Genomic DNA, 26,535 nt, shown 5'->3' with positions numbered 1-26,535 from the left:
GGGTAGGTGCCCTGGGCCTCTGGGAACATGTGACTCCCGGACCCCGTCCTCAGGTGCTTTGTGCGTCAGGGAGACACAGTCCCAGGGCGTGGGGTGGGGGGTGCATCCAGTCCAGGCCCCTGCTCTCCCACCATCCTGCTGTCTCCATTCCAGCATTGCTGGTTCAGCCCTCATTACAGGTCCCTTCCTTTGCTTTTTCGTTCACCTCTGTCTTGTTAGACTGAGCCCCTTGGAGCAGGCCTAGAGCCCAGCCTGCCCGAGGGCCCCATGTGTGTTCTGGCCATCCCTGAGGCTCACTTCCCTGATGACATGGCTTGTAAATGCCCTGGACCCCCCAGATCTGCTGGGGCCCTGAGTCCCCTCGATGAGGCCCCCTGTCCAGGGACAGTGCTCTGGGAGCAGAGGCTGTGTGGGTCAGGGCTGGTTAACCCACCTTCCTGCTGCCCGGGCTCCTGCCCTATCCTGCTGGGCCCCCGTCTTCTTGACATGACGCTGCCCCCTCCATCTGCAAAGACTGTGCTTCGGCTCCTGGTTCCAGAGGGCTCTCCGCAAGCTGGACCATCCAGTAGGACTCGACGAGGCTGTGAGGTGACCCATTGCCTGCGCTGGGCAGCTGTGACGCACAGCCCAGTGGTGGCCCCCTGGACCAGCTGGCCCCTGTGAGCCGGCCAAGCCCAGCAGAAGGGAAGCAGCTCCCGATTCCCGGGAATCCTCCTCCTCCCCTCACCCCGTCCCGTCTGCCCACAGCCCAGGGGGCTCCCGGGAGCGGCGCGGGGGTTCGTCCTGTCACCCCCCTGAAGGCAGTTATGTTTGGCTGTGGGACGCTGTTCATGTTGAGCAGAGCGGTGGGGCCTTAGCAGGTGCCTGGCTGTAAACCGGGGCTCCGATACCGGGGTTCAGTCTAGATTCTCAGTACGCCGCATCACCCACTGTGGCGTGCCACTCTGATCTTCAGCTTTGTCTCCGGAGACAGAGCAGTGAGGCACCTGGAGTTTTGCCACCAGAGACTCCAGGGTCAGGCTAGAGGCCCAGGCAGGGGCTCCTGAGAGCCTGGGGCTCAGGACATCCCAAACTTGGTTCACAAGGACTAGGAAGACTCAGAAAGCCTCCCCACCCCGATCATGAAGCTGGCGTGTTTCTCTGTCCTTCGCACCACCACCCTCACCCCCGACCCCCTCTCCATGTCATGTGACCTGCCACCAGGAAGCGTGGCCTTCTCCAACCCAGACCCCTGGGCTGTTCCTTCAGCCGTGCCCCTGAGAGAGGCTGTTCGGGCATAGCCCACTCACCTGTGTCCACGTGGTTCACTGAGGGCAGAAGCCCCAGAAGTGTCACTGCTCCCACTGTTGTCGTTTTCAGTGTGGAAATGGGAAATGAAAATACTTGTTCTCTGCAAAGCACTGGGCCTGGTGTTCCCGTTCAGTTTCTTTGTTTCATTAGATGCTGAAGAACCCAGTCTCCATCGGATGTTGAGCAGGGCGCTGGGGGTGGGATGAATAAGTCCCTGTTCCTAAGACCCCAGTCACCCAATTTGCACTGGGCCCGGTATTCATATTCAGTTTCTTTGTTTCGCTAGATGTTGAAGAATCCCACTTTGGCCAGGTGCTCAGCTGCGTGCTGGGGGTGGCACAAATAAGTCCCTGCTCCTAAGACCCCAGTCACTCTGGATATGCACATCCGTTCGGGAGTGTGCCAGGTGCCACGCTGCTGGGGTGGCCTGGCTGCCACCAGCCATGGTGTTTACGTGTTACCCACCTCATCCAGCACAGAGCCTGTGTCAGTGAGCAGTGATGAAGCCTGCTCGTTTCTAACTAGGTCAGGGGGTTGATTGGCAAGTGAGAACCTTACCTTGAAACAGACACATTTTCAGTGCTTTGGTGTATTGAATGCTTTCACGTAAAATCCCATTTTATCATTTGCAGGCTGGCAAGGTAGGTATCATCCCCATATTTCTATTAAAAACCCGAAGCTCAGGGAAGCCGCCTTGCCTGTGGTCACAAAGCCAGTAAATAGAACCATGATTGAATGCGAATCTTGGCTTCCTGGCCAGGTCCCCCCCTCGCTGGCAGGAGTAAAGGCTGTTAGATCTCTCAGCCAGAGCGCAGGTTCTTCTTGGGGTGGGAGGTTGGGGAAAGAATAGAAGCTTGAGTTGAGCCGAGTTCCTGCTCCTCCCCGTCCATGGAGGTTTTCTGTCCAGGGGACGTTTTACAAGAGCCCTCTGTAACAGGCGCTCTTGTCTCTGGTTTATGGGTACCTCTGGGGTTTGGGTTTTGTCCAACTTCATTAAAGGCAAACCACTTTATTGCTCTATTTCTTAGCGACCATTAAATAAATCATCAGCTGTGTGAGTAGTGTGGAGCGGTAGAAGGTATTAATAATTGAGTGCACTGAAACAGACTTTTGTTTTTGCAGCTTGCCAAGAATATCGGGAACGCAGGCTTCAATGAAGTCATGGAGTGCTGTCTCCCCACTGAGGACTCAGTCAAACCGAACCCGGGCAGCGACATGTACGTACGCGGCTGGCGGGTCTCGCTCGCTGAACAAAGGTTGGCTTGCCCCGGGCCCCCAGAGACAGGGGGCACAAGTCTGGGTGTATCGATTGTTGCTTCTTTAAGGAAGAAATCAGCCTGTGTTATGTGTAAAGTCTCTGCAACCCTTCTGGGTGTCTAAGTGGAAATTTGATGTGGCAGTTTTTCTTAGAAGCCATAGGCAAGCAGATTTCCCTGGGTGTTGAGGGGGAACACTGAGTGTCTCCCTCTGTGTGGGCACAGCCTTGCCTCTGCCTCAGGGCAGGGTTGTCACCCTCCCACCTGAGTTCTCTCTGAATTCTGAGCCGCTGAGAGGGTGGGTTGTCATAGATACATGGTTATGTCTGGTCCTCAGAGCAAATGTCGAGTGTGTTGTTCCCTTCAAAGAAATTTTTGTTTCTATTTTAACTGTTGACACAAAACCTGATGAGGACTCGTTGTGCACCCAGCTGGCCCACTGAGGCAGAGCTGATAGCAGGGGAATTTCCTACCAGTCTTACCGTATAAAGCATAAACCACCCAGGCCACACACTGGTCCTCGAGAGAGGTGATGGGTGACCGGGGGTCAGGGCAGTGCCTGGCCTGCCCCCCAAGGCTCCAGCCCTGTTCTCCCTGGGTGGCCTGTCTGCTGCACCAGGCCTGGGATGGTTTACCCACTCTAGCGGGGCACAGTGAGGCAGATAGGGGTGGTCCCAGGCCAGTTCAGCATTTGACTGGTATTGTTGTTCAGTCTCTCAGTCGTGTCCAACTCTTTGCAACCCCATGGACTACAGCACGCCAGGCCTCCCAGTCCTCATCACCAGCTCCCGGAGCTTGCTCAAACTCGTGTCCATCGAGTCAGTGATGCCATCCAACCATCTCATCCTCTGTCGCCCCATTCTCCTCCTGCCTGAAATCTTTCCCAGCATCAGGGTCTTTTCCAGTGAGTCAGCTCTCTGCATCGGGTGGCCATAGTTTTGGAGCTTCAGCATTAGTCCTTCCAGTGAATATTCAGGGCTGATTTCCAGTCAGAGTGTGTTTTGGCAGGAAAGGGGAAGTGAGAAATAACGTGCTTAGGGACTTCCCTGGTGGTACAGTGAATAAGAATCCACCTGCCAATGCAGGAGACACAGGTTCGATCCCTGATTCTGGAAAATTCCACATGCCATGGAGCAGCTAAGCCTGCGCTCTGCAACTACTGGAGCTGGCACACCCTGGAGCCCGTACTCTGCAAGAAGAGGACCGACTGCAGTGAGAAGCCCCCGCTCGCTGCAACGAGAGGAAGCCTGTGTGCAGCAATGAAGATCCAGTACAACCAAAAAAAAGAGGAAGAAATAAATAATTTTAAAAAAAGAAATATGTACTCAGAGAGAACAGCAAATCCATTCACTGAGACAGCCGTCCCCTGGGAGTAACCAGAGCGAGAGCTGCTAGGGCTCCCCCAGGTGTCAGGCGAGGACCCCGAGCAGTGGTGGGGAGAGGGTTTCATGCTGTGGGGGCGGGTCTTTGGAAGCCAAGGTCACAGAATTTGTGTTCTTTGCCCTTGGCTGAGGTGACTTCCCTCCAGGGAGGGAGCTTAGACAGACTAATGGAGGAGCAGGTATCAGGAGGTGAGCGTGGGTGGGGTTGGATTAGCGTCAGTCCTCGTCTGGGTCCTGGAGCAGATGGCGGTGGTGTGACATTTCCTTGAGATTGCACGAGGTGTGATTTTAGATTCCAGGCACGGGACTTACTGAGTTGGTATCCTCTCCTAACAAGGATCTGAGTTCCAAGTCTGTATCCTTACCCAGACCTGGAGAGACAACAGGGAGGCGTAGAAACCTGCATCCTTGCCCACCGTGGGAGCTGGGAGGGTTCATCAGCTTCCCGGGGCCCTTTTCCTTTAATAGAAAGCAGAGGGACAGCCATCCCCCTGCTCACAGAGCCGCTGGAACGTACATCGAGTGAGGGGGTCACTTACCTCGTACTTGGTTGGTGTTGGCTGCCCTTGTTGCTCACTGTGGGCATGGGTGCTGAGAAGTTCGTGTCCTCTCGAGGCAGGTGTCCTTGGAGAGGTCCCTTGACATGGGCTGACTGGGTTATGAGAAGGTCTGTTAGGACAGAGACGTCATGGTCCCCTGGGGCACTTCACTTACTGTCTCATAGACACCTGCTCTCACAGTGAAGGGCGTGATCTCCTGAAACCCTGTAGTATTGATCCACTTTGAACAAAGTATAAGACGTGGTCACTGATTTCTGCCAAGTACCAGGGGTGCTTTATAAAAGCAGAGCATTTGTTTATTTTGGGGGGAAGTGGTTCTAAAAAGTGAATCCAGTCTGCATGGGACTCTTGGATATAAATGTTCCATCTACATTGAGACCCAGCCCCGGCCCCCAACCTTGGCACCAGTGAAAAAGAGGTTTACTCCCCTTCTTTTTTTTTTTTTTCAAAATGAGGGCAGATGACCAACGTGACAGCAAACTGGCACCCACGTGGATGCCCCCTCAGCTGAAACCAGTTGTGGGCGTAGCTCTGTTTTAAAGCATCTCATCCCACTTTACATTGTACCTAGGTGTCCACATACTTTTGTCTAATAAATCTCACCTTACTCGTGTTTGCATGTTCCACCACAATATGTTGCTTGTGATGGGAAATATTCATACATAAACAATGAATCAGTGAGTCAGAGGTGAAGCTCTAGCTCGGTGACTACTTAGAGAAGCTACTGTCTTACTTCCAGATTAAAAGGAGTGCACTGCTCCTGGCTTTATCTCAAAGCAGCACACCATCTGCAGATGAATCTGTTGAAAGGGAAGCCAGAGACCGTCTCGTGGCCTGTGAATCCCCAGATGGATTTGCGGGGGGGTGCTGAGAGATATAAATAGGCAGGAAGCAGGGAGCTTCCTGCTCACAGAGGCCAGAACCGTTTCTCTCCTGTGATTCTGGGCGCTCACGCCCGCCCTGTCCTTTGGAAGTATAAGAAGCCTCCCTCTCTGAACGCATGCCAAACACATTATTATTAAATTCATTGCTTTCCTCCAAAAGCCTTAACCTTTCCCAAAAAAAGAGGGGGTGGAGGGGTCACACTGGCAGAGTCAACTTCCACCCCAGGAATCCGTGGGGCCTGGTGTGGCCCAAACAGACCTGTACCTATGTTGGTGGAGGGACCACCTTCCGGGTTTGGGACCCAGAGCCTGGACAAGTGGATAAAACATTTAAAAAGTATAAGGTCCAGTTTAGCACTAGCCCCTTCCTGAGGGTTCGTAGTGATGCTGCCCCAAAGTGATTATTGGAGCCATCTAAGCCTTGACTCCTGTCCAGCCCTGCCTCCCGTCTTAAGAGACCTGTAGAGTTTCATCAGACGGGTTGTTAGTTTTGTCAAGCCAGGACAGTCACCAGGCAGCAGCCAGAGCATCGCTCTGGCCGGGAGCCCTTGCGAGGAGAGCTCAGTCCAGCGGAGCAGGGCGGCCCTCGGAGCTGCCAGGCTGCTGGAGGGCATGGGCTCACATTCACAACGCTGTTGCGAGGGTCAGATGGACAGCACAGCTCCACCCGACCTGTAGCCTGCAGTAATTGTCCCCCGTGGGGGACACATGTTAAATCCCCCAGCACAGTTCACGCAAGGCAGCATCTATGGACACCTAGGTGCTGGTTTATTAGGTGAAGCTGGCAAAGTGTTGTGTGCCCCTGCTGGGATCCTGGAGTTGACCCACCCGGTCCTGAACCCTGGTGGGCTGCAGCAAGGACCCACGTGGGTCGACCTGGGGGCCTTGGTCCCTGACGATCATAGAAGCAGGTGCAGTAGGTGTAGTCCTGGTCCCAGGGTAGGAGCGAGTGGTCCCCCAGCCAGGAAGAGCTGGTGGGTTCCCCCAGCGCCTCTTCACTCCGTGCTGCCCTGGTTATTGCATACAGAATCCTGGGCCGAAGGCCTCAGTGTGCTGTCTCCGTCTCTGTGATCCCGCAGAGGCCTGTGAGCAGAGTCATCGGCTTGTGCACACCTCAACTGTGTGCTTTTGCACAGGATAAGGAGGTTTGAGTCGCTGGCCCAGAGTTACCAGGGTGGGGATTGTGGGGGGGAACACCTTGATCCGTGCTGAATTTTTGTCTTTGGAATTTTTAACAATTTGGTTGACATATGACTCACGTACCATCACAGTTCACCCATGTAAAGTACAGTTCACTGGCTTCTGGTATATTCTCAGTTGTTATTCCGTCACCACAAGCAATTTTAGAACATTTTGTTCATCCTAGCACAAAGCCCTGTACCTGTTAACCATCCCCTACTCTGTCCCCTTATGCCCCCACCTCCCCGTAACACCCCCTCCCCCCAGCCTGGGGCCACTGCTCCCCCGCTCCCTATCTCTACTCATTTCAGTGAATGGAATAACACCATGTGTGGTCCTTAGGGTTGGCGTCTTTCATTTAGGATTTCAGGGTGTTTCCAGGGTTTGTCCATGTGAGTGCTTCATTGCGCTTGTGGCTGAGTCGTACTCTTGTTATGTGGACACCACGTCTTTTTTACCTGTTCCTCAGCTGATGGACCCTTATGACTTGGTTGTCGTGGGTGATTAGCATTTACTGCCCCTCAAACACAGTGTCGAGGCTTTTATTGTTGCTGTTGCTGCTTGTTATGGTCCTTGGAGTGCTCAGTCCTCTGGACCAGGAGCCGCTGTTTTTCTTGCTCCGTCTTTCAAGTTCATCAGTACTTTCCAAGGCCCCAAGGACCTGCCGGGAGTGCGGCCAAGTGTCGCCTCATGTGCTTCGCCCAGGCTGTGTGCATGTCACAGATAAGAAGATTTGGGGTCACATACTTGCCCAGGGTCACTTGACAGTCTACGGCGGGGGAGGATTTTGGCTCCCCTGGAGTTGCTGCTGCTCTCCGCTCCTGGGAGAGGTGGGGTCTGTGCCCGCAAGGCCGAGTTAAAGCCAGGAAATAGACCATGAGGATGGACAACTCGTTTGATTTCATGGGGCACGTGGGGAACCTGGCTCCCAGGCATGGTGCCCACCAACAGGAAAACAGTCTTCCCTTGGAGTCTGCCAGTCCCCTCGACCCGGCTGCTTAGCCCTTAGACCCAGTCCTTGATACCCGCTGTCTTGGGTGTCCAGCCTCCTGAAAGTGCTAGAGGCAGAGTGGACGCGGGTGCTGCAGGAGAGCCACATGCCGCCTGCCTCCTGCTCTGTAATTTTCTGCAGGTGCTGCTTGTTACCATGTTGTTCAGTCGCCAAGTCGGATCCAGCTCTTTGCCACCCCATGGACTGCAGCATGCCAGGCTTCTCTGTCCTTCACCATCTCCCAAAGTTTGTTCAAACTCAGGTCCATCGAGTCGGCGATGCCATCCAGCCATCTCATGCTCTGTCACCCGCTTCTCCTCCTGCCCCCAGTCTTTCCCAACATCAGGATCTTTTCTAATGACTCAGCTGTTTGCATCTGGCGGCCAAAGTATGGAAGCTTCAGCACCAGTCCTTGTTACCATGAGGGGGTGGGATTATTTTTAACTCATTACAGATGAATGGATGTTACGACCCTTAATCATTTACAGGGCAGTTATGTTTGATTTCAGGAACGCAAGAAAGGACTACATCACTGCCAAATACATTGAGAGGAAATACGCACGGAAAAAACACGCGGATAATGCGGCCAAACTTCACAGTCTTTGTGAAGCCGTGAAAACAAGAGACATTTTTGGATTACTTCAAGCATATGCTGATGGTGTGGATCTTACAGAAAAAATCCCACTGGCCAATGGACATGTAAGAAAGGACCTGTAAAAACAGAAAGGGTTGGAGCGGGTGTTGATGGGGAGTGACAAAGCAGTGTCATCAAAAATGCTGACAGTGTCATGAAACACCCTGAGGGAAGAGGCAGTGAGTCCTGGGTGAGAGGAGATTTGTGGTTGATTCTTCAGCCAAACTGTAGTGGCAGCTCTGGGAAGAGAGTCCATCCCCAGGGGAAGGAGGCCTAAGCTTCATTATGCTGATGATGCAGGGAGGGGGTCAGAAACCTTGAGAGGACTTTGCAATGAAACCCCCGAATTTCTCATTCTTCCTAGGGGAGGGAGGAGGACTAGGACCAGTCTCTAAATGATAGGCAGTCTCTATAAATTCCCACGGGCAGAATTTGCCCTGGGGATTGGCTTCCCTGGTGGCTCAGCTGTAAAGAATCTGCCTGCCAGCGTAGGAGACTCAGGTTTGATCCCTGGATTGGGAAGATCCCCTGGAGGAGGGCATGGCAACCCATTCCAGTATTCCTGCCTGGGAAATCCCATGGACAGAGGAGCTTGGCAGGCTATATACAGTCCATGGGGTCGCAAGACACAACTTAGCGATAGGTAACACGTTTTAGAGATGGGTTTTTCAAAGGAGAGACTCAGAGGCTTTTAGAAGAGAAATACACGCTTTCACTCGCACTGGCCACAGAGCTGAGTGCTCCCCTTGGGACTCTGGAATGTTTCTGTTTGGTCTTCAGGAGCCGGATGAGACTGCTCTCCATCTTGCCGTCAGGTCTGTGGACCGGACTTCTCTCCACATTGTAGACTTTTTAGTTCAGAACAGGTAGGTGTCCTGAAATCAGGGCCGGTGTTTGATTTTGCTCCTGGGTGTTTCTGGTGAAGGGATCAGGGGTTGCCTCACTGCATCTGCGATGTGGCCAACATGCTGGAATTTCCTCAGGTGTGACTAGGAGTTACGGGACAGTGAAAGGGCTGCAGGTGTGGGGTGTTCCTGCGCAGTCTTAACCACTCTTGGTGTCCGCAGCATCCAGCTTCCAGTGTCTGGGGGTCAGGGGGACGCCCCGTGAATAGGTCTGCTGAATTCCAAGCCCCTGGAAAACAGCCTCTGGCTGCAGCCCCCTTGACTGTCAAGTGGGGAGTGGTCCCCAAGAGGTCAGGCAGGGCAGTCCCTAGGCTTGTCCTGTGAGATGGGGGGTGGTCCCCATGACATCAGGCAGGGCAGCCCCTGGGTTTGTCCTGTGAGGTGGGGGGTCCCATGATGTCAGGCAGGGCAGCCCCCAGCTTGTCCTGTGAGGTGGGGTCCCCATAACGTAAGGCAGGGCAGCCCCCAGCTTGTCCTGTGGGGTGGGAGTTCCCATGATGTCCGGCAGGGCGCCGTGAGCAAAGGGAGAGGGAAGCAGGAAGCAGGGCTCCACCTCCAGCGTGGGCCGAGGCAGGGTTGTGGGCGTTTTGCTTGGTAGGAAAAGCTGTTATTTTTAATTAGAGCGTGCCTGTGGAGAGGATGTGCACGGGCAGTTTCCTTGGCCCCAGCGCTCCCATCAGGTTCGTCCTGCCTTGCTTGGTGCAGGGCTGGCCTGACAGTCGGAGTCCAGTCGTGAAGCCCGGTCGAGGTGCATCGTGTCTCCTTGAGCGTGGCTTTGTGGGGAGTCAGGGCAGGGAATGGCCAGAAGCCACAGAAATTCTTCAGCAAGTGCAGAAGCAAGGAGACGTTTTGCGTTTTGTGTCTTCTGCCATTCTTGGAGGGAAGACGGAAGAGACGGCTGGAGTTGGAGGAGCTTGGGGGCGGTCACCTCCTTCCCCAGGAGCTGGGAGCTCACTGGACACCTGCGGGGAGCTGCCCACCCAGCACCAGGAGCGTGGAGGGGCTCGGAGCAGCTGTGCAGTGCCAGCTCCCTCAGAGCAGACTCTCAGGGGGCAGGAGAAGGGCAACCCTGATCCCTCTTCTCGGGAGCGGGGAGTAGAGAGATGAGAGATCAGGCCCTTTTTTACTGAAAACATAGCTGCTTGGGAAAAAGGAACAGGGAACGTGTCTGGTTTCCCCTTGTCGGGATCCTGAGGCATTGTCTCCTGGTGGTCCCTCTGAGTCCCCACATGTCTGTCCAGGGTGGAGCCCTGCTGTCCCGCTCACAGCATGACAGTGGCTGCCCCACCAGTAGGCTGAGTAGCTCGTCCTGGAATTGTCCAGTCTGTTATGTGTTGGCAGAACCCGTGTGGTCCTCTCTTTCTCCCAGAGCCTGTTGTCAGGGTGGTCCAGGGCAAGCCAGCTCAAAGGAGCCTGGTGACTCTGAATTTTAGAAAAAGTGGCTTTTCCCCTTCCTGGTAAGAGTCGTCAGTAGGATGAAAAGAGCTCAGCCCAGCCTTCCATACAGTGAGACACACTGGTGGGGCCTTAGCAGTGCAGCGGGAGGGACCCCAGTTCACCCGTCCCTCTCCCAGCCCCTGCTTGGGTGCACAGGTGCCTTGCCCCCTTTTTTGGCCAGCTCTGCCATTGTCGTTTATTCCCTGACGGCCTTAAGCCCAGGCCTCCTCCTGCCACAAGCTGGGCCGGCGCTGTGACCCCCCACCCCTGAAAGAGGATGAGAGACCCTGCCGGCCACGAACCCTGGCACCGACTGCCTCTCCTGCTTCCGAACCCCAGCCCCCTGCACAGCAACCCAGCGCTCTGACCTGAGATCTCTCTCTCTCTTTCTGTCTCTGTCTCTGTCTCTCTCTCTCTCTCTCTCTCTCTGTCTCTCTCTGTCTCTCTCTCTCTCTCTCTGTCTCTCTCTGTCTCTGTCTCTCTCTCTCTCTCTCTCTCTGTCTCTCTCTCTCTCTCTCTGTCTCTGTCTCTGTCTCTGTCTCTGTCTCTGTCTCTGTCCCTCTGTCCGTCCTTGCCAGTGGGAACCTGGACAAACAGACGGGGAAGGGCAGCACAGCCCTGCACTACTGCTGCCTGACCGACAGTGCCGAGTGCCTGAAGCTGCTGCTGCGGGGCAAGGCCTCCATTGGCATCGGTGAGCCTCAGCCCCACCTCCTCCTCTGACCCCTCTGGCCACTGGGCTCCGGGCAGAGCTGGGAAGCCAGCGCCACCCAGCAAGACAGGGCCCGCTCTGCCAGGCTGCTGAGGCCTGATACTTATCAGCAGTTTTGCTCTGCTGTCTTGTAGACTTGCCCCTGTGTTGCAGACATTTTCTGGGCTCTGAGAGGCAGAGGGTGGCCTACAGCTGTTAACTGGTGGCCCCAGGACCCTGGACAAGGTTCAGGCATCTTGCCCTCCTCTTCCTGACTCCACCTGAGATCAGACTTGGTCCCTCAGTGGCCCTAGGTGGGCACATTTACTGCTGGGAGTCACTGCCCGCTGCCCCTCTGTTCACTGGCATGGAGCCTCCTCCATGAGCGACCATGTCTGCTTGGCTTCCATCGCTTCCTCCTCTCAGGGCCCTGACCTGCAGCTGGCTGGGCAGAGCCTAACCCCCAGGACATCTGGCTGTGATGTGTCCTGGGGAGGAGCTTTGAAGAATTATCAGAGAGCCAAGACTGGAAAAAAGGCTCATGCCTGCTTGAGAGCCGAGTTTTTTATTTTTTAATTAATCATCCAACCTCATTGACTGAGGCTTGTTTAGAAGAAAATACACAATTCCAAATTTACAGACTACTTATTAATAAGAGGAGATGTAAAGTCTTTCAGCCAGGTGCCTGGAACTAGATTAGCAGTGCTTTTGGTTAGAGAATTACCATGAACTGCTTTACTCAGTGAATTACGCCTTGGATATTTATTTTTACATTCGTTGGCTTAACTTTAGTGCTTTTACTTTCATGATTAATTCAAACCTTGTCTAAACGTTACTGACTACACACTGCTTAGTTCTGTGTGATTTCAGAACAGTTGAGCCCCGATGGGGGCTAAGTCGCTGGAATTCATTAGTCAGGACCAGTGTCATTTGGGCTGCTTGACTGGGTCTCTATTTAATAGTCTCTGGGCATCAGACCTTTGCTTGATTTGGCCACAACATGTCCTTTCATCCCACCGTCCCTTAGCTAACGAGTCAGGAGAGACACCACTGGACATCGCCAAGCGACTCAGGCACGAGCGCTGCGAGGAGCTGGTGAGTCTCCCCCGGTGGGGTGGGGTGGGGGATGCCCCTTGGGGAGGGTCCGCAGGAGGGTCCTGAGCAGATCCCAGTGTCCTAGAGGGGACAGCTCGGAGCAAGTGTCCTGGGGCACCTTTAGAGAGGAGGGGACCACCTGCCTAGCGGTGACACTTTTGGAACATGAGTCAGTATTTTCTGGTTGGACGTGTTGGCGGCTCTGGCTTTGGGGGTGAGTGGAGCCGAGGCCCCCCAGGTTTGCAGGGAGCTCCACTGCTGTGGCTTGGGAAGGTCGTGCCAGCTCTCCCCATTGTTGCCTTGTTTGTAAAGTGGAGTAGGCTACGCCAGTCTGCAGGGTCGTTGTGTACTTGAACCCTGTGAAGCCGTGGGCACGTACTAAGTGCTCCGTAAACAGAGCCATTAACAGTCGCTGCTATAGAAGATGAGGAACGTTATTATTATTCCTGAGCTCTTTGTGTCCATTAACTCATTTAATCTTGATAACCCTTAGGACACTGATTAGTGGGTGCCTACTGTTACCCCTTCGGACACTGATTAGTAGGCGCCTACTGGTTCCCATTAGGGTACTAATTAGTGGGCGCCTACTGTTACCCTTTAGGACACTGGTTAGTAGGCACCTACTGTTACCCCTCAGGACACTGGTTAGTAGGTGCCTGCTGTTACCCCTCAGGACACTGGTTAGTAGGTGCCTGCTGTTACCCCTTAGGACACTGGTTAGTAGGCACCTACTCTTACTCCATTTTACAGATGAGGAGACAGCTTCAGAGGGTTAAATAACTTGCCTGTGATCACATGGCTACTGTCTGGCTTTGGAGAAACTTTAGACCCTAATGTGCTAAGACACCCATTTGTCTGATGCAATAACTTCTCACCTGTGCATCTAGAATGAAACCAGCTGTCCACCTTCCCGGAGAAAGCTGGGAAAGCAGTCATTCACATCATTTTCCACAGGGCTTAATTCTCTTGTGCTGGTCAGGAAAAGTGGGGTCTACAGGTAGCGGGCTTGTTCCTTCTTGAATTAAGTGCTCACTGTGCGGTTGTGGGTACCCAAGGGCTGGCCATTGCCTTTTAGATCTCAAACACTCCTCGGCTGCATGCTGTGACTTTGCAGCTTACAAAGCACTAAATGGGAGTTGTCGGGTTTGAGCTTCCAGGGTATGTGTGGATTGGGGAGGGGCGACTGGCCTGAGAAACAGCAAATAAGCCAGCCTCATGCTGGGGCACAGCTTATCTGGGGTGCAGGCCTGCTGCCCGCTGCCTCTAGATCCACATCTGCTTTACAAGGTTGAGCGTGTGAGTAGCGTCACTGACGGCCCATTGTCGTTCTCAGCTGAACCAGGCCTTGTCTGGAAGGTTTAATTCTCACGTTCACGTGGAGTATGAATGGCGACTGCTCCACGAAGACCTGGATGAAAGCGATGATGACATGGACGAGAAGTTGCAGGTTTGTGCCAGCTTGTAAAACGTGAAGAGTTTTATGATGAGCATCCTTCAGAGCGGTGTGGGTCCTGGCCTATATTTAGGGCAGAAAGCTGTTGTAGGAAAGGAAATAGAGTTTACCTTTTGCTTCTGCTGATCTCAGTAGTTCTTGGGTTTTACCCATCCCACAACTGCCCCTCTCTCCCAGCTCCTACAGATGTGGCTTTACGGAACATTAGTTATGTTATCATGGCAGCTGCTCACCTTCTGATATGAAGGAGAGATACAAGAGGGCCTCTGATTCTGGTGGATGTTAGAGGAAGCTCTCTCACTGAAAATGATGTGATGAAAAGCCATGTTTCCCCCAGGAGTAGTTTTTGTGCTCACCGAGTTGATCTTTAAAACCTTCACTGAAATCAGTGACCCTTAGAGCTCATCTGGTCCAACCCTTTCCTGTATCACATGGTTCATTCAAGCCTCAAGACTGAGAGGCTGGCTTGGCCACAGTGAAGCCAGCACTTGGAGACTGCCCAGGGGCTCTTGCCTCTTTGTCCAGCTGCTCCTCAGGATCCTCTGGCTTGTGCACTTGGGGGCATCCCTGGAAGGTAACCACCTTCACACCCGTCTCAGAGGTCAGAGTCAGACCCAGGACGACTACTCCAAAACCTGTATGCCTAGAAGCTGTGAAATTAGTGGGACTGCCATGATGTAATGTTTTAATTCTTACTAATGGACTTTAATGTCCTCACATGTATATTTCAGAAATATATGGCATTTCTGAAAGCTGTTGAACTATTCTGTTTCTTAGAATAAGTAATTTCTGAGTTTGCTGTAAAACAGCATCAAAGTGAGAGAAGCTGGTTATTTTATATTTAGATTTTCCTTTTAAAAAAGTGAAGGTTTGGGACTTCCCTGGTGGCCCAGTGGTTAAGACTCCACGCTCCCAATGTGGGGCACAGGTTTGATCCCTCCTTGGGGAACTAAGATCTTGTATGGGTCAGCCAAAAAATAAATAAATAAATAATACAATAAAATATTTTTTTTTTTTAAAAAGAGAAGCTTTGAAACATCTGCCCCAGCATGAGTGCCTCTTGGTCCGGCACACGTCACGTTGTCAGGCTCCCAGGGTCATGTGGGCAGTGACTGGGCGGGTCCTATGGTCCCAGTGAAAGCCCAGCAGCAGTGCCAGCACTCATGCCCCCCACTCCACCATGCATCCCCCCCAGCAGAGAGCGGCGGGCATGGTTCACACATGGTTTAAACTCTGTAGAAGAACCACTGGCCATTGAGCTCTATGCATTGGAGCCGAGTGTGAGCCTTTGGTTGGCCAGAGCCTTGACCAGGCAGGTGGTCGTGTGAGGGCAGGTGGGTGTGACAGCCAATACTCAGACCTGCTAAATTCTGGGCTCTGTGCCGGTAGTTAAATTTGTACCCATTTAACAGATGAAAAATAGGATCAGCAGGGCTAGTTTGCTCAAGATCACAGCTGTTAAAACAAAGCTGACATTTGAGATAGGAGTTTGATTGAATTTACCCAAGTCCCTGGTTCCATGCACATGACCTCAGATGGAGCAAGGGTCAGCAAACCCATAAAGGGCCGGATGACAGATGTTTTAAGCTTGTGGGCCTAAAATAACGAGCCTGTGTTCCAGCTCCTCTCCTCCAGGGTGGTAGGAGAGCAGCCATGGGCAGTGTGTAAACCGCAGGCATGGCTGCTTTCTGCTAACGTTTTACTTATTAAAACAAGTCATAACTTGCTGATCCTGAGCTAGGGGACTCTTTAGAGTCCTAGTTCTATGGGAGGAAGGCATTGATCTCCCCTGAATTAGCTGTGTGGCTGTTGGGGATCAGTCACAGCTGTGGGTGCTGTCTGAGAGGATGCTCGTGGAGGGGACGTGCAGTAAAAACAGCTAAACTGAGCCAACTCCGGCTGGTACAGATACAGCAGCTTATATTCTAAGTTCTTCCTGGAATGAAGAATTGCAGGTTCTTGTAAAGCGCGGCTCTTTTGGTGGGTGTGTCCATTAAGAGACATGCTAAGAGTGAGGTTTAGGTCTCACTGCTGTCCTGTAACGGCAGAAATGCGCTGTGCCCAGGTGGTTGAGTGGCGTGCCTGGGCTTGTCACAAGCACATTCATAGCCGTGACTCGGAGGTCAGTGCATCTGCATCTGACGCACCTCTGCCCACCACCCCCGCAGCCCAGCCCCAGTCGGCGAGAAGACCGGCCTGTCAGCTTCTACCAGCTGGGCCCCAGCCAGCTGCCGTCCAGTGCTGCAGCCCTGGCGAGAGATGCCGGCAGCCTGGCCAAGGACAAGCAGAGGGGCTTCGTGCCCAGCCTCCTGCAGAACGAGACATACGGTGCCATCCTGAGTGGCAGCCCACCGCCCACCCAGCCTGCGGCCCCTGGCTCAGCCAGTGCCCCCCCACTCCCGCCGCGGAACATTGCCAAAGGTACGTACCGAGAAGTTGGTCACCCTCGGTGCGGGAGCGCTCTGGTTGGGGTCACGCTTTGGGGACTCTGTTCTTGCTTTGTCCCCAGCTAGCTCGCCTGTGGACCAGCGTCAGGACGTGTTTTTCTTTTGGGTCTTTTGTTTTGTACTTAACGTTCTTTGCTTCCAAAATGAGCTCCATCATTCTTAGGATGGTGGGAGTGTGTCTTGGCTTCGTTCTTGTTCCAGTCAGGGAGGTGGCTTGTGTGACTCAGGGAACACAGGGACTGCACTGGGCAGGCCTGGGATGGCCGGGTGAGCCCTGTCGCTGTCCCGGGGTGTTTCCCGCAGACCTGCTTCCTGGTGCTTTTCTTTTTGCTGTCTACCCCTCCCTTTGCCGCCATTCTTTCCGTTTCTCTCTCCTGCCTGTACCTGGCCAGCTTGTAGCATCTGATTATTTCTTCTCTCTGTGATCTCCCCATGAAGTGAAAGATAGAAAGATGCTAATTTGGGAAGCGGTGCTCAGCTTAGCTGTAAAAATACAGAATAGTCCCCGAGGGTCCTGCTGGCGCTTCAGGTGCTGAAGCTTTGCTGTGCTGGCCTCAGTCGCTCTTTCATAGCATAGTGAGTTTGACACCACAGATGCTATTTTCTATTTTTATAAAAATGGAAACTGAAGGCCCGCCCACAAAGGTTAAGTAATTTACCCAGCACTGGAGGCCCACTGGCCATTGTGCTCCTTGAAGGTAGGTTCAGCAGGTAGCCAGGCTGGCTATATGCTGGGGCTCCGGGAGGCTTCCCGGGGGCCGGGGGCAGGAGCCTGCCCTGGGTGTGAAGTCTAAGCCCCATGGCTGCTCTAGGCTGATGGTGGCCCCAGAAGTAAGTCCCAGATTGCATTTTGCAACCTCAGAGAGGGGCACGTAGCCGAGTGGCTGTGATCCTGGGAGGCCCGAAGTCTGTGCTCACAGTGTGGGATGGCTGTTGTCCCCCCACCCCCATCGCCCCGCCCTGGCTGTGGTGCAGGCCTTTCCACACAGCTCTGGCTCAGTGCTCAGGGAGGCCCAGAGGTCACGGGCTACCCTGGGCAGACCTCGGAAACCAGCCCACCCCCTCCCGCAGAGCCCGTTCCCCCTCCTAGGCCTGCAGGGAGTTCCTGTGTGAGGAAGGAAGTCACATCCCGCAGCTGGAAGGGGCCCCAGTGTGTGAGGGCCGCTGTGGTCAGGGGATCTCATGGGGGCAGCTTGTCGCCTCCCCCTCCCTCCTCCCAAGTCCCAGGTGTGTGTGTTGTCTTGTGAGGCTGGAGCTAAATGGTTAGGTCATCCCCACCTCGTGAGTGGCTTTTCCTGACTGTGTGTCGTGGGCGGAGAGGTTTTCTTTTGCTCTGTTGGGTCATAGAACAGCGGTAGAAAGCTGTTCACCTGTGTTTCTTGGCTTCCTTCAAGTCTTAGGATGAGAAGGGTTTGGAGGATTCCCCGTGTCTTCCTTTGATGATGGAGATCACCCTTCGCCCCCTCCAGCCCCCTAAAGCCTATCTTTGTTTTCCGTCTGTTCTACCCTTGATCCACGTGGAGTATCCACCCAGCAAATGGAAGAAGGTCGGCGCTGTCCCTGTCAGCAGACGTGGGAAGACTCCCCCACCCCAGGTCTGCCCTATGTGGCTGTGGCCTGTTTTCATCTCCAGGCCCAGCCGGCCGTGTGGGCCACACGCAGCTTCAGAAGCGGTCACGCCTGTGCCCTGGGGAGGAGCAGGCAGAGGAAGGGTGTCACCAGTTGCCAGGGTCCAACCAGAAATACCCTTCTGCCCTTCACCAGCTGTGTGTGACTTGGCCCTCCTCTCGTATGCTCTGTCTGAGGACAGGTGCCCCCTTGGTCGAGGTGCTGACCCCACGGGAGGATGTAAATGGGTAGAGATGAGCAGATGTCCCATCCCCAAGTGCAGCGCTCAGGAGGTCACTGTGGTTATCATTTCCCTTTTCAAACTGTACTTCCATTAGAGAAATCGGTAAGATGGAGACCGACTGGGAATTTTCCCAGGAGCATTGTTGGTTTGGTGTGTATTGGTATCTGTCTTCCAGGTGCCAGAAAGATTTTTTTTTTTTTTAAACAAATGAGCATCCTGTTTGTGGTCTTACCGCTGTTCTGTCCACAGAAGGGTCACGTTTCCCGCCGTACAGGGAGAGGATCAATAATGCCGTGTTCTGTTTCTGTTTTTGTTCTGTGCTCCTGCGTGCGTGTGCATGCCTGCGTGTGCATGGGCGTGCGTGTGCGTGCGTGTGCAGCTCAGCCAGCCTCCTCCGCTAACGCCCCGTGGAAGACAAACTCTGTAAGCGTGGACAGTATAAGCCGGCAGCGATCTTCGTCAGATCCGCCCGCTGTCCATCCACCGCTGCCCCCTCTCCGCGTGACATCTACCAGTACGTTTTTTTTTCCCTTTTTCCTTTCTTGCCGTCGGGCTTCATACAACACGGATGGCTGGTGGGGAGGAGTGGGGGGTGGTCCTCTCGGCTGCCCCGGCCTGCACGCTGCTGAGGGCTCCTCCGTGGCCGCCTCCCTGCGGCCCCCGTCCTCCCCGGCGGCTGGCTGCTGTCTGTCCCACTCCCCACGGGGGTCACCCCCACCCCTCCTCCATCTCCAAGCACTCCAGCAGCATTTCTTTCTCTCCACGTCGGTGCCAGGGCTTCCTCTGGCTGTTCCATGCTTCGGGGCACCAGGGTGTGTTCCTGTGGATTCGAATCTGCTCTGTGTTTCCCTTCAGTGTCACGTGTGCACCAGGGGGAGGGTTGGGGGGTAGCGACTAGACCAGGAGGTGAGGCCTGGGTGCTGTAGGAGGAGGGGCTCCAGCCTCTTGGAGTGCAGGTCTGCTCCAAGAGCGCCGAGGGTTTCCCTGGGTTTCCATAGCTGGAGTTAAGGTGGGAGAGGCCACCTGGCTGCAGTCGGTGCCCCCCGGGTGCTGGAGGCCAAGCAGGCAGCTGCCTTGGGGAGGGCCTTCCAGAGGCTGGGGTGGGGCAGGGGCACCCAGGCCCGGGGGCGGCAGCGAGGGGGTCAGTGGTGAGAGGCGCCCAGCAGGTCTCCGAAGCCCACTCTTCTGCCTCATGGTCCTGCGTCCCCGGGGCTGTAGATAGGCATGCAAGAGTCTGCCTTTTAACTTTGCTTTTAAAGCTTATGAAAAAAGGAAAGAAAGCCTGAATTGGACCCCTCCCTGCTCAGCCAGCACCCTCCGCCTCCGCCGTCCGGGGCCGAGGCTCCTGAGGTGTCCAGGTACAGGCCCAGGGGCAGGTTGCTGCCTCTGCTCGGACCACAGGACGCAGGTGCTGGCTGTTGAGAGGGGTGCTGATGTTTGTCAGCAAATGGGAAGGAGGCTCAAGGTCCGGCCTCTTGTCTTACCAGCCCCGTGCCCTTGCTGAAAGCCTCGGCTCCCTCATTCTCTGTTAAACGTAGAGAATATAACTTGCTGCCCTGTCCCCTTACAGACAGGAAGCCTTCACGGTGTTGGCTCTTCACAGACTGACCCCAGACTGACTGGTGATATGGGTGGGCCCCAGGCCAGGACCTGGGCCAGGCTTCCTACGGCTGCTTCCCCAGGTTCCCTGGAGGATCGAAGACCCAGTTGGCTTCCCCAGGGGGCGGTTCTAGCTGAGAAAACACCCCCAGGCTCATGGAATCATTTTAATCCTCCCTTGAGACCTGGAAGGACTCTCTGCCGATACTGCTGTCTGAAAGTCTTTGGTGGAAGTGGGTGTTTTTCCCGTGAAATAGTGGAAGGAAAAAAGGAAGGCCTTGTTGGAGGATCCTCGGGTGGGGAGCCTGGGAATATGACGCCTGGAGGCTGACCCTCTGCCTGTGTGTCTCTCTCTTTTTTCTCTCTGCAGACCCCCTGGCTCCCACGCCTCCCCCTCCGGTGGCCAAAACGCCCAGTGTGATCGAAGCCTTGAGCCAGCAGAGCAAGCCAGCCCAGCCCGGACTCCCGCCCAGCAAAGCCCCGCCACCCTTGCCGCCCCAGCCGCCCAGCCGCCTCCCCCAGAAGAAGCCTGCTCCCGGGTAACTCCTGCTCGTCTGTGTCCCCCTCAGGCCAGCCAGGTCACCATCCATGCTTCCTGCCTTCAGGGGGCTTCCCAGTGCACCTGCCCCCCAACTTAACCTGCTGGGGTTTCTCTGCATGTTTGAAATTGTCCACATTTCAAATCCTGCTGTGACCCCTGAGGTCAAGTGTTACATGACTAATTCATTATCTTTCAGGGGTCTTCAAAATAATTTACCAAGAATATTTAAACTGCAAACATTTCATACCAATGCGTGTCTTATATCCACATGATGAATTTAGATTTCTGTCGAATATAGACACTGGGACTGGGGGAGTTAAAGTCCTCAAGACACGGGGCCTGTAGGTCTTACTTGTTCACTCATAGGATTATCTTGACTACGTGGACTCTTTGCAGTGCAGGGCATGTATTTTCAACAAACTAGGACATTCTCCTACATAAACATAATGCAGCCAGCCAGATCAGGAAATTAACGTGGTTGTTATTGTTTAGTCGCTAAGTTGTGTCCGACTCTTTGCAACCCCATGGACTGTAGCCTGCTAGGCTTCTCTGACCATGGGATTCTCCAGGCAAGAATACTGGAGTGGGTAGTCATTTCCTTCTCTGGTGGATCTTCCTGACCCAAGGATCGAGCCCATGTCTCCTGCATTGGCAGGTGGATTCTTTATCACTGAGCCACCTGGGAAGCTCTTAACCTGGATACTACCTTCCAAAACTCAGACTCCAGGTTTTGCCATTTGTCTAAATAAATGTCCTTTACCACATTTATTGTAGTAAAGCTCATGGGACCCAGTTCATGGCTTTCAGTCTGGATCTTTATGGTAGAGAAATGGTTCCTTTTAGTGGAATGATACTTAGATGCCAAGATCTGGGTGCTTGGTGTCTTCATTGCCATTGGATTGTCAGTGCTCCCAGGCAGGCCTTCTGAGTGATCGGAACTAGGGATACACACGTGTATATTCATACATGTTCATGCATGCTTGTATGCATGTATAAACACATTTATTTCTGTTTCTTGTCTATATGGATGGAAATCCATGAGTTTACACTCTCTCCAATTTCTCTGGTTCTGAGTAACAAACCACACCAAAATGTATTGACATAAGACACAACTGTCTTATTATGCTCATGAGTTTGGGTCAGCACAGGGGGAGTGGCTTGTGTTTGCTTGACAATATCTGGGCCTTTAGCTGAAAAGACTCGAGGGCTGGGGGTTATTCAACAGAGATTCATCAGAGGAGGCCTCCCCAGTCCACACATATGGTTGGTGCTGGCTGTCAGCTGGGACTCCAGCTGGGGCTCTCGCCTGGAAAACTTAACATGTCCTGGCCCGTCTCACATCAGGGTGACTGGGCCCAAGAGCAAGTCCTGGAAATCAGCAGGACATCACGTCTGCCTTCTGCTACTGCTCAGCACAGGCAGAGCCTGGACTAGGTCAGGGGAGGGTGGGGCATTACAGTGGCCGTGCAGTCCATTCTCGATGTTTTAAACGCTCCACAGGATTCATTCTGTATAGCTTTTTATTCCTTTCTGAACTTGTTATTCCCTTTTCTAATGGTAAAGAAGTCTGGCTCCCATGTTTACTTAACCCTTATGAAACGCATCTCCCATCTCCGCCTTCTCCTCTGTGCAAAAGCCTCCTCTCCCTGCTGGAATCTGGGACCCTCCTGGGTCTCCAGCTCCCCTGACAGGCCAGGCCCTGCCCCCAGCCAGGTGGATGCCTTCCTGTGTCCCTTCAGGCAAACCCCCGTCAGGCCCCCTTCCATGGACACCTTGGGCTCTGACTCCCTGGGGTGAGGTGGTCTGTTTTCATCCCTTCTCCCAAGTGAGAGGTGGAGCCTCTCAACATAGAAACTACATCCTGCATCTGAGAAATCTTCATTGATTTTTTTTTTTTTAATGTCTTAGCATCTGTATTTTTCTGTTCTAAGTTGTAGTCTAATTCTTACTATTCGGATATCAGATCCCCTTGGCCTTTCCTCTACGTGTATCACCCTTTCTCTTTATTAGAGTAAGCTGATTGCTCTAACAGCCTACCCCTAGACCATCTCACTGGTTTAACATAAGGAATTCACTTCTTGCTCCCACGAGGTTGAGTGTCCCCATTTTGCTTATACAGCAAACCCAAGGGGGTGAATCAGAGACTCAGACCTCTTCTACTTCTCACTCCACCGTCTTTATCCCCTGGGCCAAGGGTTGATTCAAGATTGCCGGGAGAAATATCAATAACCTCAGATACGCAGATGACACCACACTTATGGCAGAAAGTGAAGAACTAGAGAGCCTCTTGATGAAAGAGGAGAGTGAAAAAGTTGGCTTAAAACTCAACATTCAGAAAACTAAGATCATGGCATCTGGTCCCATCACTTCATGGCAGATAGATGGAGAAGCAATGGAAACAGTGTCAGACTTAATTTTGGGGGGCTCCAAAATCACTGCAGATGGTGACTGCAGCCTTGAAATTAAAAGACGCTTGTTCCTTGAAAGAAAAACTATGACCAACCTAGACAGCATATTAAAAAGCAGATATTACTTTGCCAACAAAGGTGCATCTAGTCAAAGCTACGGTTTTTCCAGTGGTCATGTATGGATATGAGAGTTGGACTATAAAGAAAGCTGAGGGCAGAAGAATTGATGCTTTTGAACTGTGGTGTTGGAGAAGACTCTTGAGAGTCCCTTGGACAGCAAGGAAATCCAACCAGTCCATCCTAAAGGAAATCAGTCCTGAATATTCACTGGAAAGACTGATGCTGAAGCTGAAGCTCCAATACTTTGGTCACTTGATGTGAAGAACCAACTCATTGGAAAAGACCCTGATGTTGGGAAAGATTGAAGGTAGGAGGAGAAGGCGATGACAGAGGATGAGATGGTTGGATGGCGTCACCAACTCGATGGACATGAGTTTGAGTAAACTCTGGGAGTTGGTGATGGACAGGGAAGCGTGGCGTGCTGCAGTCCACGGGGTCACAAAGAGTCAGACATGGCTGAGCGACTGAACTGACTGAAGGTTAGGGTTAGAAACAGAGGGCTGGCAAACCCCTGGGGCCTGAGTGATGCTCTCACTCAGGCCAGTACCGTGGCCCCACCTAGAGGCAGGGGCTGGAAGTGCAGTTGCACTGCAGAGGGGCCAGCTCCCAGCCCCCCTTCTGGTTCTCCGATCTGGCCTTGTTTTCCTGCTTGCTTGCTTTTTACAGTCAGCTTTCTAGGAGATTTTCTCAGCTTTTTGCCATCGTATAATGTTCATGTTAATAGTATCCTATTGGTTTCACGGACTCACTTTCTGTCATCTCTTCCACGATTCTCTCCATTCTGACTTCTGTTATATCATAGACATTTCCCATAAGTGTGGTCTTCCCTGTCGCTAAGTTGCCCCTTCAGATGCAGCATTAGAAGCTGGCAGACTGCACCCTGATGCACAGAGCTGCTGGCATGGGTCTTGCCATAGAGCAGTCTCCCTGGGTGGCCCTGGTATTGGACACCGCAGGTTGCTTAGAGAACAGACTTCTAGTCTATTGCCTGAATGGAGCATGTTTTCTGGGAATTGAATGTAGAAATAAAGATAAGCTTTCACTCGGCCCCTCGGTCCTGAGGGGAGCTGAGCCATGGTCAGTCTTGAGGGGTTACAGCAGGGGTCACAGTACAGAGGACGACACAGGCCAGGGCCCAGGCAGTCCTGGCAGAGCCCCCAGGACCTGGGGATTAATCCAGCCCCACCTGACACAGGAGGAGACCTGGGCCGCGTGGGACGGGAACGTCAGAGGCAGAGCTGATTCTCAGTGCCCAGCTTCCTGCCCAGACCCAGGGTGTCGGCTGCAGGCTCACATAGGACAGGAGAGTCCCCGGAGGAGCCTAGTTTTGTAATCAGGAACCCCTGGGGTCTGGCGTTGTCCTCTGGGTCTCTCATTCTTTTTCCAAGAGAAAAAGAATTAACTTGGATTGGCAGTTGATAAAATTAGCTTGCCCGTTTTCAGTTTGAACACAGGTCCCATAGAACAGGGAGTGAGGTAGGGCAGTCACGTGCCTTTCAGGCTTCCTGTACCAGTGACTCTTGGCTGCCCAGGGGGTGCTCATGGTCAAGAACCCGCCTGCCGATGCAGGAGACATAAGTGACGTGGGTTCGATCCCTGGGTCAGGAAGAGCCCCTGGAGAAGGGCATGGCAACCCACTCCAGTATTCTGGCCTGGAGAATCCCATGGACAGAGGAGTCTGGTGGGTTACAGTCTGTGGGGTCGCACAGAGTCGGACACGACTGAGCAACTTAGCATGCACGCATGTACCAGTGACACTATTTCCCCTTCTTTGTAGGCCTGACAAGTCAAGCCCACTGATTAACAAAGGCCAGCCGAGAGGACCTGGTAATTATTTCACGTGAACTGGTCTGTGAGGGCAGAGTTGGGTATGTGTCCTGTTGCGGTCAGCCCTGTCTCCTGGCCCAGCTGTCCTGTCCAGGGCAGGGCAGCCACCCTGCCCCCTGCAGAGCCCGATGCCCCCTTTCCCGGGGCTGCTGAGTACCATACCCCACATTCCACTCCCCTTCTGTCACTGGGGGTGGGTGGGGGCCCTGGCAGGGGATGGGGGTGCTGGTCAGTAGAGGAGGTTATAGCTTCTGCTCCATGGTGACAGCTGCAGGCCAGCACACTCTACAAAGGCCACAGGGAAGTCATAAGTTTCTTTGGCCTTCAGGGGACTTCCTGTCAATGATTAGCAAAACCCAGGAAACCTGCCTTGTGAATCTGACACAATGGCTGTTACGTTGGTTCTGTCTCATGGTGATGGCTGAGGGGGCATATTGTGAAGTTGATTCATTTTGGCCCTAAAGCAGTGGACCTCTCTGGAACAGACGCTCTGGGCCCTCTGTCCAGTGCTGTGGTCATGCAGCCCCCAGCGCCTATGCCCAGGAAGTCCCAGACGGTGAGTGGACGAGCCTCTTCTCTTCTGCCTCTCTGCTCTGGCCAGGAGCGTATGGGTTATCCTCCAAGGGCTCACATCTAAGCCGGATGTGGCCCAGAGCTCACAGCTGAGGGGCTGGCTCCAGGATCGACCCCTATCTGCACACCAGGCTGTCACTCCCTTCCCTGGGCTGGCCTCCTCCAGGAAGTTCCCCTGCCACCAGCTGCACTGAGCCTCCCCAAGTTGGGTACCCGGGTGGGTACACAGGCCTGCACGCTTGCAGGCCCCGGGGACCCATTGGAAGCAAGGCAGCCTGCTTCCCCCCTGAGCAGGTGTGTCTTCCCACACACTGAGCTCTGAGCCCCCTTCTCCTTGACGCAGACCAAGCTGAAGCCCAAGCGGGTCAAAGCCCTGTACAACTGCGTGGCCGACAACCCCGATGAGTTGACGTTCTCCGAGGGGGATGTGATCATTGTGGACGGCGAGGAGGACCAGGAGTGGTGGGTGAGTCTGGGCCTGAGGGGGTGTTTCCCCGCCACTTCCGAGGGGTTCCCCCTTGGGTGGGCGGGCCACGTGGGCTACAGCTTCCAGAGTACACCTGAGGGTCTGCGAGGAGGATGTGGCCTTGGGAGTCTCAGGCTGCTGCCTGCGCAGTGCAATGACAGATCAGTGCTTTTTAAACTTTAGATTCTGACCAGCAGTGGATGTGTACTTTGTAAGTCGTGTCTGACTCTCTGCAACCCCATGGACTGAAGCCCGCCAGGCTCCTCTGTCCATGGGATTTCCCAGGCAAGAATACAGAAGTGGGTTGCCACTTCCTTCTCCAGGGGATCATCCCGACCCAGGGATCACACCTGGGTCTCTTCTATCTCCTGCTTTGGCAGACCGGTTCTTTTTCCCCTGAATCACCAGGGAAGCCCAGTGAGTGGACAGTGGAAACCTGAAGTCACAGCCAGCCTCTCAGCCTTTTTTTAATAGAAATATACGGCATGGTGTTCCCTGGTGGCCTAGGGGGTAGAACTTGGTGTTTTTCACTGCCATGGCCCCTGGTTCAATCCCTGGTCAGGGAACTAATCCTGCAAGTCGCATGGCGTGGCCAAAAGAATAAGATAACTCTTCAGTTTTTCTATATATATATATTTTAAAGTATCAAGTATGGAAATGCTGCCTGTAACCTCCAGGGCTCCTCCACTCATTAAAAAAAAAACCACACACATACACACATTTAAATTTTGGTGCTTTTCTTTTAGACTTTTATTTACCTACTTAATTTACATCATTGAGATCAGACTTGATATAGAACTTGCATAATTTTCCCAGAGCAAAAGTGAATGGTTTACTGAAGTCTTATAAATGCTTGCCTACATTTAAATAGGGCTCCCTCGCGTTTGCCACTTTCTGTGACTCTGAAGCTCACAAACTTCTGACATTCAGTCCCTTGTCTATTAA

The 26,535-nt window shown here is 53.5% G+C and overlaps 1 protein-coding gene across 5 annotated transcripts in view; it reads left to right on the top strand.

The window, feature by feature from the left end:
• Nucleotides 1-26,535, top strand: part of ASAP2 (ArfGAP with SH3 domain, ankyrin repeat and PH domain 2) — a 155,734-nt gene that overhangs the window by 126,412 nt on the left and 2,787 nt on the right. For 2 of the 5 annotated variants that reach the window (XM_018055681.1, XM_018055682.1), the window contains 12 exons: nt 2,413-2,507; nt 8,052-8,241; nt 8,957-9,042; nt 11,097-11,212; nt 12,237-12,304; nt 13,638-13,751; nt 15,926-16,178; nt 18,436-18,570; nt 20,026-20,194; nt 24,502-24,551; nt 25,016-25,107; nt 25,468-25,590. In XM_018055681.1, coding sequence (XP_017911170.1) covers nt 2,413-2,507; nt 8,052-8,241; nt 8,957-9,042; nt 11,097-11,212; nt 12,237-12,304; nt 13,638-13,751; nt 15,926-16,178; nt 18,436-18,570; nt 20,026-20,194; nt 24,502-24,551; nt 25,016-25,107; nt 25,468-25,590 — 1,491 coding nt within the window. Of the gene's footprint in view, nt 1-2,412; nt 2,508-8,051; nt 8,242-8,956; nt 9,043-11,096; nt 11,213-12,236; nt 12,305-13,637; nt 13,752-15,925; nt 16,179-18,435; nt 18,571-20,025; nt 20,195-24,501; nt 24,593-25,015; nt 25,108-25,467; nt 25,591-26,535 lie in introns of those variants that run through there. The other 3 variants (XM_018055685.1, XM_018055683.1, XM_018055686.1) reach the window with 2 other exon arrangements.

This window comes from Capra hircus, chromosome 11, assembly GCF_001704415.2.
Source record: "Capra hircus breed San Clemente chromosome 11, ASM170441v1, whole genome shotgun sequence".
Classification (NCBI taxonomy): domain Eukaryota; kingdom Metazoa; phylum Chordata; class Mammalia; order Artiodactyla; family Bovidae; genus Capra; species Capra hircus.
The sequence above is the reverse complement of the archived record's forward strand: the minus strand, read 5'-3'. Positions and strand labels throughout refer to the sequence as shown.